This window comes from Diabrotica undecimpunctata, chromosome 9 (genome assembly GCF_040954645.1).
Source record: "Diabrotica undecimpunctata isolate CICGRU chromosome 9, icDiaUnde3, whole genome shotgun sequence".
Taxonomy (NCBI): domain Eukaryota; kingdom Metazoa; phylum Arthropoda; class Insecta; order Coleoptera; family Chrysomelidae; genus Diabrotica; species Diabrotica undecimpunctata.
Genome location: NC_092811.1, coordinates 107,976,860 through 107,991,596, shown reverse-complemented (window position 1 = coordinate 107,991,596; position 14,737 = coordinate 107,976,860). Strand labels below are relative to the sequence as shown.

The 14,737-nt window shown below is 34.5% G+C and overlaps 1 protein-coding gene across 2 annotated transcripts in view; it reads right to left on the bottom strand.

Moving 5' to 3' along the window:
* Positions 1-742: 742 nt before the first annotated feature.
* The window catches only part of MnM (myomesin and myosin binding protein), a 41,239-nt gene continuing 27,244 nt past the window's right edge, over positions 743-14,737 (bottom strand). For both annotated transcript variants that reach the window (XM_072543976.1, XM_072543977.1), the window contains one exon: positions 743-3,747. In XM_072543976.1, coding sequence (XP_072400077.1) covers positions 908-3,747 — 2,840 coding nt within the window. In that variant the 3' untranslated portion in view covers positions 743-907. The remainder of the gene's footprint in view (positions 3,748-14,737) is intronic.

The following is a 14,737-nucleotide window of genomic DNA, read 5'->3' as shown; positions in this document are numbered from 1 at the left end:
GCTTCGCAATGCTGCTAAAAACAGAATTATTTAATCCAGAATATTTAACATCTCACCTGACAAGACGATGTACGGTGGACGCCTACGCAGAAATGCATGGCACCTTAAGAAGAAGAAGAAGAAGAAGAATATTTTTGTTAGACATTGCCATCTTTTAGTTGTGATATTGCTTTTTCCACTTCATCTGATCTGATTGGTAAGTAATCGTTATATGTGTAGGACGGAAGTTGTTCGGACCTATTATCATTAAAGATTTCTTGTATGTATTTGATCCATAATGGATATTTCTTGATTTTTATCTGAAATCCCTGTTTCCCTGTTAATCATGCAGTTTGCTAGCTGTGTTGAATTTTTGAAAACCAGCTGCTTGTTTTACCTTTTATGCATATTCCAACAACTCTAGGTCTTCACGCTCTTTTTAACCAATTTCCTTTGGTCTTTCTTATTTCGGTTCTTATTTGTCTCTGGATATTTTTGTACTTTTTTTGTTGTTTTGTTGTCTAAACAACCACAAAATTTTATTCGACGAAACACAAGACCAAATCCGACCAACTTTTATCGTAAATAAAACAGTCTGCATGTAATCGGTATATAGATCTCAGCACTACGAAATAAAAAACCTCTCCGAAGTGGAACCGATTATCACAGTCCCGATATAGACCAACCTACAGGTCCAGGGGACATACAACGGCTATAAATATCGCAGATGTTCAAGAAAAATTCCCAATGAATAACATAGATAGTTATTTCTGTTGCTGTATCGCCTTTAATAGTATATATAACACTTGCAGAATAAATATCAGAAAGAAATGTCAAATCATGGCTTATTGACCCGAAAACTATTTTGTTGTATATTTTGACATGTAATAAAGAATACGGTAACCTAAAAACACTAAACACCACAACTTCAGTCTGACTTCGTTCTTCGCATTAGGCGTAATACCCACCTGGGAACTTTACTCGCAAGTCTATCTGGAATTTGTCTACATTTATCTTGAAACTGTAAACATTTGTCTTGAAACTGTCTAAATTGCACCTGCAACTGCCTATATGCCAGTACCAATAAAATAGGTATGGCAAATAGTTCATTACTAAAAAGGTAGAACCAACATGCTACCGAAAACATCGCCAAATCCGTTAGATAGTCAACGAAATGGTGCACTTTGACTTCTGCCTCTGCGAGTAGTTCCTCCCGCCTTTGATTTCGTAAAAATTCCGGATAATTTTCATCCATTGATCCCAATCCTTCGGAAGTCTGTGTCATAATTTCTTTTAACTTCGGTGGTCTTATTCTCATCGGGGAGGGGTCCGTCTTTCTAGCGCTGCGCATTGGAGAAGGAGACGTTTTCCTTTTATTTGGTATTTCAGATGTGTAATGGTCATTAACTCTCATAGGAGATGGTGATGTCCTTCTATTCTTGGGATATGGAGAAGCAGTTTTTCGTTTTTCTTGCTTACGAGCTGGTGATGCCGAAACTTTTCTACTGGAAGGTTCTCTTGAAGAAGATGGATCTGGATAAGGAGTATCTTCTTGTTGATTGATAGTTGGAGAAAAAGGTCTAGGAGTTTGTTTCTCGAAATTTGGAGAAAATGGTCGATTATTTTGTTTTTCAGGCTTTGATGATATTCTATTAGTTTGCATTGTAGGAGAAAACGGACGATCTACTTTTTCATTGGATGTTGGTGAAAACGGTCTATTGGAGTCTCTTGTTGAAGAAAATGATTGATTTATTTCTTTTTCAGGTGTTGACGAAATACGTCTATCAGGCTGTCTTGTGGGAGAAAATGGTCGATCCACTTGCTCCTTGAGCGTTGGGGAAAATGGTCTACTAATTGATTTTCCTGATGTTGGAGAAACAATATTACTTTGTTTTTCCGATGTAGGTAATTTTGACTTGTGATCTACAGAATCGGGTCCATGAGCTAATCCTTCACGAGAAGGGGTTTTATCTATTGTTGCATTTTCTTTGTTAGCTACTAAAGCGGATTGGCTTGGAGAACTAAGATATCCACTTTCCGCAGAAGAAGTTGAAGAGAAAGCGTTTCCCTGCTTATTAAGATTACTTTGGGGGCTTCTATATGATGGATAAGAATCATGATAGTTAGAAATGGGTATAGGATTTGATTTTTCATTACTACTGTAAGTGGTCTTTACAGTTGGCGTTGTCTTAGATTCTGTTAAATTTTCTAAGCTTTTTTCCACCCGAGGTAAAGAGTCGTTGCTTTTCTGCAAAGAATCTTGGCTTTTGTTAATTGAAGTATTAGATTTAGAGGATGCGTTAGACCTCCTTCTAGAGCCGTAATTTCTAACAATATCACTGTAGTGATCTACCACTACTTTAGCCTCTTCGGCATCTTTTTGTTTCTCTACAAGCCGATCGGGTATGACAATGCTTGCTGCTGTTATTCCAGAAATTGTAGCAGCCGCAGAAATAGTTTGCATTAAAAAAGACATTTTGGGCGGATTAAGATTGTATATGCTTTCTGGAGCTATTGTGGTACTTGGTTCATCAGAAGGAATAAGAGAAAATGATCTCTTTCTACCAATGATGGGTTTATCCTCTACAATAGGAAGAAGGTCAGCTTGTGGCAATAAAGAGAAAGATCTTTTTCTTGCATTGTTGGGCTTATCTTCTGAAACTGGAAGAAGTTCGTCTTGAGGTAATAAAGAAAATGACCTTTTTCTTTGAGTCGATTTGTTTTCATCATCTTCATTGACGTCATCTACTGTAAGTGATATTGACCTAGGTCTAGAGCTGGTAGTTACTTCTTCGGGAATAGTTTTTTGCAATAGGGGAAGAGTGTGTGACTTATCCGCTAAACTAGCATGGCGATCTTTTGGTTTTAAACTAGGAGGAATTGGCGAAAGAGATCTTTTTAATTTTGGAGAGCTTGTAGGAGAGGTTGATAGCGTTTCTTCTAGTTCCTTTTTCTTCAGAATTGGTTTGGGTACAAAATCTGGGCTGGGTGGTTGTTTCCTTTTGGTTAAAATTTCGAACGGTTCCTCTTTGGTAAACGACATGGATTTTAATTCTCTTGGATGATATGTCTCTTCTTCTTCATCTGTTTCGTAAAAGGAAAATTTTTGATCACTTTTATTTATTTCATCATCATCTTCTTCGAAAGAGGAATCTTCTGTACTTGAGACATAGTCATCTGCCCATTTCTCAACTTCTGCTATATTGATTTTGCGTTTTTCTGTGCTACTTTGTTTTTTCACTGACATTTTTGATCGTAATTCTTCAAACATCTGCTCTTCTATTTCTTCTGAATCGGACCGTTGCCTTTTCATCATCATTTCGCGCTTTTCTTCAGGATTTAGGGTAGATTTGTCAATAGTTTCAATAATATTATCACCCTTTACATCATCATAACTTTTAAGACTATGTCTTCTAGTCCAAAGATGCTGTGTTGTTCCACCAGATAATCTTCGTTTTATTGAATTTACTCTTTCCAATTCAAGTTTATCTTGCCCAAGTTTATCGTTCCGGTCCTTGGAATTTATTTGAATTTTTGGAATCTCTATATTCAGTCCTCTCATTTCGATAGATTTTCTCCTTCTTTCTAACTCTTGTTCTTCTGCTTTAGCTGCTTCGTATAATCGATTCATTGCTCTTTCATGCAATAACTCAGTGGAACTGGCAGACGTTTTAATTGGGTTGAACATGGGTGCTTCAATTCCAAGTTCTGGTGCTGATAACGACATTGGAGGTGGCATTGAGTCTTCGAAGTCTAAATCTGATTGACCTAAAAAATATCATTCATTAATAATATATCTCAGTATTTTACGGTGGAAAAACAAAATAACAATAAGTAAACTAACAATTAAAAAAACTTCTAGTAGAATTAGATATAGATGTAAAAATAGTATAAACGAGAATATAAGGCAATCTGCAGAATACATGCAGATTCAAAATAAATATACTGAGAATAAACAACAAAAGATAGAGGATTTTTTTGGCTTTACATTTTAATAAATCATTTATTAGTTTATATGAGTAGGCTGTATTTTAGTACAACCAAAAATATATTATCTAAATTACTTTCCTCTCCACAATGCTAACATTTATCATCATCCAAAACCTGTATTTTAATTAAGGGTTTTGGATAACATGCGTGCCCGAATTGTACTCTAATAATTACTAACTAACAACCTTATCAGATGAACAACAAGGATTCAGATTTGGAAGATTCTGCGTAGACGCCGTATTTGTACTAAGACAAATCACAAAAAAGACCAACGAGTACAATAAACCAGCATATCTATGTTCTACAGAAGATACATTTCTTACACCTACTGTATAAAAGACACATACCAATTAATATTATACAAACCATCGAAAACATCTACTTCCATAATCGAATACAGGCGAAGATAAATGGAAACTAACACAGTGTATACCAGTACAAAACGGAGTCAGACAGGGTGATTCGTTAAGCCCACTTCTCTTTAATATATTAATGGACGAAATAATACAAGCACTACGTAAAGGTCATGGTTACAGAATCGAAAATAAAGAAATCCAAATATTATGCTATGCAGACGAGGACGCATTAATCACAGAGACAGAAGACGAGCTCCAAAGATTAACACACATATTCAATCTAAAACGAAACGACTACTAGAAACAACAGAGATGAAAATACTCCGACGAATATCAGGGAAAAGTCTGTTGGATAGGGAGAGAAGCGAAAACATAAGAAGAGCATGTAATATAGAAGATATAAATGGATGAGTGACAAAAGGAAAACAGGAGTGGAACGAACATATTAGTAGGATGGCAGAGGATAGGATAGTCCAAATAGCACGAGATCAGTCACCAAATGGACGAAGAAGTATTGACAGACCAAGAAAAAGATGGTGCGATAATTTAAACAATTTAGGAGGCTCATACTGAATAAGAAACAGGCTTTAAAGCCTACATACAAGAAGGCAGAAGAAGAAGATATTCATTATGTTCAAATCCTGCACGTGCTTTAATCCAGAGAAAATGTACATCGATCCCTTTGGTTAAAAAAAATTGTTTAATGTTTAATGCTATAAATGTATGAGCAGTCTTGTAAGTTTGGGGGTTCATATTTACAAATATATTTTAACACTGGTAAGGAGTCAGATAAAATTATAATATGGGCGACATCAAATTCAGCTATATATAATAAAGCTTCATATATTGCAAGAGCCTCTGCTGTATAAATCGAAGTCTCCGGTTTCGGTTTCAGTGAATTTCTTTTCTATATTCCTATGAATGTCCCGATGGAATAAAAAAAGCGCATCCGGTTCCATTTGAAGATTTAGACGTATCTGTCGATAGAGCTATTGACTCTTTTTTAAATTCCTCTTTATAGACAGGACAATATTTTTATTTAAATACATGTTTTCACTATAATTTGGTACAATAATATCTGTATGTGAAAAGAAAAAAGAGTACGTGTAGGTTTTGAATATGTAGTTCGTTCTATCTATATTTTTTAAAAGTGCTATATTTTGATTGTACGCTTCGCAGAGTAAGGGATATTTCTTTTTTGCCAATATTTATTGGTCAGATCATGGAAATTTAAAGTCACTATCTTTTTGTATAGATATGGGAGATGGGTTCAGTAAGTATACTTTCATTAAATATTTTTTGGATAAAAAACTTCGTCAGATAGATTTTATGCTCATAAAGATACAGTGATGAGTGTCTTACTACCCGGCAAAATAGCGGAAAGGATAGAAGGCAGATTAAGTTGTGAGATAGTATGAGATAAAGCTAGTTCTTGACGTGGCTATTTCACTTCAGTCATAATTATACGGATGACCTCGAAAATATTTTATTTTAATAATTTCTGATGTTAGAATAAATGATTGAATAAATTAAGATATATTATAGTAAAAAACATTAATTATTAGCGATTTTAAATTATAAATCTTTAAATTTATTTAATAATAAAAATAACTTAACTGAAATATTTGATTAAACTAAAGGTAGGTATGTTCCATCCGAAAACAAGTATTGTATGTCGAATTGGCGTAATCGTTAGAGACGTGGTCTAGTGACAAGAAGATTGAGGTTCAATTCACACCAAGGATAAAATTTTTGTTTTACTCAATCAAAAAATAATAGAAAATATGATACATATTAGGTAAAAAGTTTTCGAAAAACTCATTATTTACAATGTATTCTTATTCCAATGTTAAAAAATAGAAATACAAAATAATTCAAATTCAATTTTAGTTTTACAGTCTTCAGTTGTGATTGCAAAATAATCCGGTTAAGACTGTTTAATGCCAAATCCATCACTAAATTCTCAGTGTTAATATCAATTCCTCTGTACAGGTAATGATTTTTAAAACAATTAACAACGTTGTAATGGATGCGCGCGAACAGCTGCCTGCTTTACAGCTAACCAAATCATCAAGCCATCAAAAATAATAACATACCGAGAAGTGTTTTTGCACGGTAAACAGAAACTTTTTATTGAAAAAACAATTCGTGAAAATGGTTTTACCGGTCGAGGAAAAAGTGCAAATTGTTGTCTGGCATGTGAATGGATTATCACACAACATGATTAGACAACAAATTTGTAAATATGTTTCCAAATAGGCCGGCTCCAGCACGATCAACAATTCAGTCTATTATACGTAATTTTTTTACTTATGGATCCGTGTTCACTCCAAGAGGAGTTCGTAGACGAAGAGAGGTAAATCCAGATTTGGATCTAAGGGACACTTTGATTTGTGCAAGTATTAAGCAAAATCCTACCCAAACAACATCTCGTCTCGAAGAACAATATGGAATTTCAAGATTTAGAGTAGGTAAAATTTTAAAAATACATGGATACCGTCCCTATAAACTTCATAAATCCAACGAACAATTCCCTGGGGATCAATATAGACGTTTAGAATTTTGTCAAACTGCAATGGAAATGTCACATCAAGATGAACATTTTTTAGAGAACGTTTTGTTCACCGATGAATGTACGTTTTCATTGCAGGGCCGTCACAATACAATGAATGCTCGTTATGGGTCTCGAGGAAATCCTCGTCAGACTTATGTCGCTCGTACCCAGCGTCCTCGAAAAGTAAATGTTTGGGGAGGCATAATACGGAATCATGTCTTTGGTCCATTTTTTATAGACGGTATGTTGACTGGGCGGAAATACTTGGAACTTCTGCAAAATCAAATTGTCCCAGCCCTTCGTAATTTACCAATACCTTTCGATTCCATATGGTTTCAACACGATGGTTGTCCCGCACATAATTCTCGCATCATCAGTGAATATCTCAGTGCGACTTTTCCTAATCGATTGATTAGTGGCCACGGAGATATTTTTTGGCCTGCAAGATCACCTGATCTTGCACCTTGTGATTTTTTTACGTGGGGATACATCATGTCCAAGCTATATGGAATTGAAGACGATAGGCCTAATTCTCTCCAAGAATTAAGAGAAAAGATCTCTGATTCAATGACAGGTATTAGTCCAGAAACATTAACTAATGTTAGACGAAACTTTTATAATAGATTGGGTTATTGTTCTGCTGCTAATGAAGGCTTATTTGAACATATTGTAAATACGTTTATTTAAAATATTTTTTTTTATTTTTATAGAATTTTTACTTATTTAAACATTCTTTAAACGTTTTTTTAATTTTGAAGAATTTTTACTTTATTTTCGAAAGTACGACGATACTTTTTTTTTCAATAAGATATTTATGTTTAACTTTAAACACTTCTAATACTAGTAACGACTGACATAAATGTTTAGCGATTCAAAGCAAAACGATCTCTGCATAATTTCAAATTATTAAAAAAAAAAAAAGAAAAAAACATGTGGGTTTTGAACTCTAATCGTCTGCGACGTCTGTGTCGAATTCTTACCACTAATCCACGAAGGATTGTAACTATTCCGTGAAAAGAGTGTATGAAACTCCTCACATCATAGTAGAAATTATTCTTGGTTAATAATTTAAAACTTAAGATTAAATAATTACTATTAATTAAATTATTTTATTCACATTTTTGCTTTATTGTGGACAATCAGTTTTTACTTTATGTGAAATTAAAAAATGGAAATACGTCACACATACGTTACACATAATAATTATGACCGAGGTGATTTAGCTCGAAGCTAACGTCTAAAGGTGTGAGACTATCGATAATGGTAATGTAAATTATAGGTTTCTACCGATTATTTCCCACCTCTACGAGTTTCATCTCTTTTTATTTCACAAGGTAACTGTGTTTTCTATCTCTTACGTTAAAAAGCCGGGTGGTAAGACACTCATCACTGTATACATGGACACAGCTAACAAGAAGGCTAAGGTTAATTATTTATGATGTCATGATAGAGGAGTGTAAGTCGGGTCACCACTTAATCATGGCAAAGGTGTTGGTTCAATACCGGGAAAATAACAGCGACCATCAGTATAAACAAACAATGCCCGAAAAAATGAGTATATAATTTGGAAAGTCTAAAGAATGAATCAACCATTTTTTTTTCAAATTCATATTGTCTACAAAACTACACAAAAAATGTAAAAAAAAACAAGACGGTGGATGAATTATACTGTCAAATAAAACAGGGTATACATAATGTAGCACAAGAGGCCATAGGGTGCACAAGGAAAATGTGCGAAACCGAGATCCGACGGGGTGGTCACAAGAAATAAGAGAGTTGTAGATACCAAAACGAGAGCCCATCGAATCTGGCTACAAACAGAAAATCCAGAAGATTAGAGAACATACACTTACTGGAATAGGAAGTTAAGAAAACTGTGACCAAAAAAAAAATGAAACGTGGGACATAAAAAGTGAAGAAATAAACAGATATATGGGTGAAACTCGAGTATCTAAGCATGGAAGTTTATCGGAAACCTCAGAAAACATCACAAAAGAACAGGTAGATTAATCCCCATAAGTATATTAGAGTGGGAAGAATGTTACAAATTCAAAACTCGAAGATCTTCAGATCAAATAGACGAAGATGAAGTACAATCAATCAGTGCGGACGAGATAAGACAAACCTTAAAGGAAATGAAAAACGGGAAAACCACAGCACCTGGAAAAATCCCTATTGAATTAATATAACTCGAACAGTCACTACTAATAGAATTGTTGGCGTAGATCTTATACACTACTAGTCCATGGGAGACTTTTAAGGGATCATTTGACCCGGCATGAATCACATAATATAAAGCAATACTACAATATCTAATAACAATTTTAGAAATTATGCCGTCAATTCTTATCGATAAAAGTGAGTACACTGGTAAGATAAACTTAACAACCAGGGGGATGAGGACTTTTCGGCCAAACATATTTGTATGGCATTTATAAATTAGGTAGATAATACAAAAATAATAAACTGCGACCTCTTCTTATTAGGGTACCTGCCCATTCCAAAAGTTGGCGATCATTCTGGTTATGATGACATTGTTGGTTACTATACGGAATAGCTGTGTTGAGGTCTTTCTATACCATGCTCTCGGATATTCTTCTTCGTCCTGGGGCCCTTTTTCCATCAATTTTACCTTGCAAAATGCATTGAGTAGCTCATATCTGCCTTGATTTCTCATTATATGTCTCAAGTACTGCAGCTTACCGCCCTTCACGATGTTGAACAAATCTGTCCATGGTATCTTCAGGATCCTTCTGTATAACCATAGCTCAAAAGCCTGAAGTTCTGATAGAGTTTCCGCCTTCAATGTCCACGTTTCTACTCCGTACAGAAGCACTGAGTACACGTAACATTTAAGGAGCTTTATTTTTATTTCTAGGGTGAGGTCATGGCTGTTGAACACAGAGCTCATAGTCAAGAATGCACTTTTTGCCTTTCCGATGCGACATTTAATCTCTTGGGTATTGTCCCACGACCCATTGATTATAGTTCCCAAGTAGTTGTACTATGAGACACGTTCAATTCTCATTTGGTTCACATACAGATTTGCTCCAGTTATGTTTTCCTTGCTGAAAATCATTAGCTTGGTTTTGCTGGTGTTTATATCCAGTCCATATGTCCTACTTGTTTCCGTTATTTTGTTCATTAAGGTTTGGAATCCCTTCAATGGTATTGGAACACTATTGTATGATCTGCGCACCGCAGGTGATTGAGCTTGACTCCATTAATTGAGATGCCTTCATCAATATCTTTTAGAGCCTCTTCAAAAATGTGCTCCGAGTACAGATTGAATATCAGTGGTGAAATTATGCACCCCTGTCTCACTCCCCTTAAGATTTTGACCTAATCTGTATATTTTCCATCTATTCGACGCACCGCTGATTTATTCCAATACAGGTTAGCTATTATTTTTAGGTCTCTTCCGTCAATCCCTGTCCTCTTGAGCACTTTCATCATGTGTTCATGCCTGATTCTATCGAAAGCCTTCTTGTAGTCAATCAGACATGCAAAAACATCACAGCTGACATCTCTACATTTCTGAAACAATACCTGCACGCTTCCCTCGTACCAACGGCGTTCACAAATCCAAACTGATTGGGCACAATTTCTTTTAAAATTCTTTTGTGGATGACTTTTAAAAACAGCTTCAGCAGATGGCTCATTAGGCTTATGGTCCTATAGTCTTTACAAAGTTTTGCTCCTGGTTTTTTGGGCAATGGTAAAGTGGATTTGAGTCACTCTACTGGGATTTTTCTGGCCTTGTATATTTCATTAAATATTTCAGTTATTATTTTTATTTGTTCCCCATCTAATAGCTTCAGCAGTTCTGCAGGAATTTCATCAAGTCCCGGTACCTTTCCATCCTTCATTTGTCTGACGGCTGCCGTTATTTCTCCTGGCAGGAGTTCGAGATCTAAATTTTCTTCAATGGGGGGTGCTTGTATTGTTTTAAGGTGGTGGAAAAGTTACTCCAAGTATTCTTTCCATACTTTCTTTTTTCCGCTGTTGCGTTTTCGGAACTTTCCAGCTATTTCCTTCACCTTTCGATGGACATTGAAGTTATCATATCGACTCTGATACTCCTCTATTTCTTGACATTGTTGTGTTTTTTTTTCTCTTTGGCTTCTCTTATCTATCTTTTGACGATGGTATGTATTCTCTTATATTCTTGAAATTTTCTTTTTTTTTTCTCTGATCCATAAGTTTAAGTATTTCATTGGTCATCCACGATTTCCGTTTCTCTGTATCTTTCTTCAGGTGTTGTTCTTTTATTTCTCTCACTGTTTCTTGTATGATGGTGCGACCTAATGCCGTACAAAAATATTGGTACCAGACGCAGGAAAAATTTTTGGTTTTCACACAACTTTGGCCCCATTTTCGGCAATTTGACACAACACTGCATTCATAGACAGATGTAACATAAATAATAATGTGTTTTGTACTAACATCCCTGCACAAAAATTATTCATAAAATACCTTACAGTGCATTGGAAAGTTTTTTCTATCATATATTTGGCTTACAAGTATTAATAAAGTTTTTGATCAGTTTCTGATATGTCGACACATGGCGGCAATAAGAAGCCACCTGATCCTTAATACATTAATTATAATGTGGATAATGATAAAATGGATATTTAAACAACGAAAATACATAATAAAAAATGTGATAAGCAATGATGTGACATACTTAGACTAAAAGTAAATTTAATGAAAGTGATAATAAATATAAAAATGCAATAGTCGTTATTAGTAGTATACAAGAAATTGAAAAAAAAAAATGCATAAAACAGGCAAATATAATCTTTTTCAAATAGCAAATGATATTTTCAACTTGAATTTAAAAGATATGTTTGAGTTTAAAGTCAAAGGTAATAATAAAATTGGTATTTCTTTTTCAACCAGCGAAGCGGCTAATAATTTTGTCAATAAAAAGAAGTGGTGTCAAAGCTTTTTCAAAAAGAATATGGTAATTTTGTGGAATCGAGAGTGGTTTATTTCCAGATCTACGGTTATGCTCCCTCGTGTGGGTACTGGTCACCAAAGAAGTTTATATAGATAGAATATCCCCACAGTTTTTCCTGCTTGTCGTCACAAGCAACTGAATGGAGCATCACTCTTGCTGTCCTAAGTCCCAATTCCTATTCCCCAAACCGTGACCAAACATGAGCGTTATAACTCTAACTTAACACAATTGTTATGAAAGAAATGCAATAGACCCATGACTTGTTTACCTTAGACTCAGCTATCATGAATTCTATGAACAACGTACAAACCGGACGGTCTAACGGACAACGATCAGTGGCGGATCCAGAAATTTTTGTCAGGGGGGGGTCATGGGTCTTGAGGGTGATTTTAATACAGGATTTAGATTTTTGCACCTTTCAGTGGCTGATCCCCAGAAATTTTTTGTCGAGGGGAAGGGGGGGTCATGGGTCTTGAGGGTGATTTTGATATAGGATTTAGATTTTTGCACCTTTACGATTGATATGATTTGTGCCTCATGTAAGGGAACTATTTTCTCAATAATTATTTTAAGCGATATATTAAACGAATAAGAAGTTATTAAAACCCAAAAACACTACGGGTGCAAAGAAGGGTACAGCATTAAGGGATCTTAAACTTAAACCAGAAAAAAAAATAATTTAAACTCACATACTCTATGGCAGTAAAATCAAGTGTACAAAACTATTAAACCAAAGGAAAGTTATTAAAATATTAATACTGAAAAATCAAGGACTGTCAATTTAAACTAGATATTTTAAAGACAATTAATTTAAACCCACCTATCCTATGGTTACAAAATCAATAACAAACCAAGGATAAATAAGTAATAAACCAATGTTAAGTAATTTAAATGCAATAACTCAATGTAAGTGTAAACATTAATGAATGTATTAAACATTCCTAATAAACTCTATCTTATCGTTGGATATCGATGTCAATTTGTAAAAACATTCATTTATTCCTTATTGCTATATGGATTGAAAATATTGACTCTCGGGATTACAAGTATGAGGCGTATAGATGAGGCCTTTGAGATGTGTGTTTTTCGAAGGATGCTGAAGATTTCTTGGACAGAGCACGTGGCCAACAACGAGGTGCTGAGAATAATGAAGACTGAGAGAACTCCTAAATATTGTAAGCAACAGAAAACGAGTGATCTAGGACATATTTACAGAGAAGAAAAATATAACTTTCTACGACTCATAATGGAAGGAAAAGTAGAAGAAAAAAGAGATCCAGGAAGAAGAAAATGCTCCTGGCTGAAGAATGTAAGAGACTGGACAGGCAAGGATACACATTCGATACTAAGAACAGCTCGAGATAGCAATTTGCTGTAGTTATAGCCACCCTTCCGTAATGAAGAAGGAACCTTAAGAAGAAGTGTAAACAGCATTTTATTTAAATTAATTTATGCCATAAAAAACAATATAATTTAAGAATAGTTATTTCTATAATTAGGCATATTAAACTACAAGTGAGTGAAGTATTTTTTCACTCGGTATTGAAATTTTTCTCACGAATTTTCAGTAACAGCCAGTAACGAGTGGTAAATAAAATTTGAGTGATTAAAAATACTATAAGAATAAGATAAGTAAATATTATATAATTTTATAAAATGTATTCTTTTCGCCTATCCGTTTTAGCAAATCGCTCTTTGATTGCATCAACATCTAGAGAAATTTCAAGATGCACATTGATCAGTGCTAAACCAGTTAACCTTTTCTCCGAAGTTCTATTTCTAAGCCAAGTCTTTAGACGCTTAAGCGTAGAACGCTCTGTTGTTGCTGCACTGACTGGAAGTGTAATTAATATTTGCAGAAATATTTTGATATTTAGATACATATTATAAATATCGCAGTTTTCTAATACTTCTAAAATACAATCTGGAAGTTTTCCATTATTTTGCACGACTCTTTTCCACTTTTGAATCCACAGCGAAAACTCTTGTTCTACTGTGGAATATGCAGTAAGTAGTTCGTCCAATAATATCCTGGAAGGCGTCAACAATTTTTTAATGCAACTTTATCTTCTGGTGTGTTATCAGTTTTATGTAAAACAACTCGAAGATTAAATAGATTCATAACTTTCGGTGAAAGTAGTTCTTCTTAATCCGTTAAGATATTGTCTAAAAGGGGTAAATAAATAGATCTTCGGAAATTATCTTCGCAAGAGTTAGCAGATTGGTTTTGATGACAGGTTTGACGAGAAACTATACGAGGTATCGTCAATTCAATGTCTAGTTGTTCAGCTATTTTGTTTACTTCATAGTAAAGTTTGCTAAAAACAGATTTAGCATTTGATCTTTTATTTTGAAGAATGCATTTGGCCTCAGTAGCCTACTTCAAATCTAATTTTGGTGACTGAAGAAGAAGACTAAGTGATACAGTTGTACCTAAAACATCACTAAGACAAACTACTGAAATGAGAAATTCTTGTCTCCTAATAGTTTCCATTTATGAAAATGTCTCAGCTGACATTTTACTGTCCTTCCACGTAGAAATTGTTTCAAGAGCGTTGTATATTTTGATGATTGACTCGCCCTGGAACTAAAGATGACCTTCATGCCTTTCAACCCTACGAGTTTCACAAATACCTTGAACAGCATCACTAACGTATCAGACAGAGCTTATAATGTTCACTTTTATATTTATTATAGATAAATTATAAAATGTAGCACAGTTTCAACAATTATAATACATATTCAAATTACAAACAACCAATTCGTAGACAAAACTGAAGATAAGAACTACCTAATACAAAATAAAAATGTGCTGATTTCGTGCAAAAGGTCATGTCATGTACATTGAATGAGCAATAATGTGCGGGCGGTAATTCTATCCCATCGATAATCGAA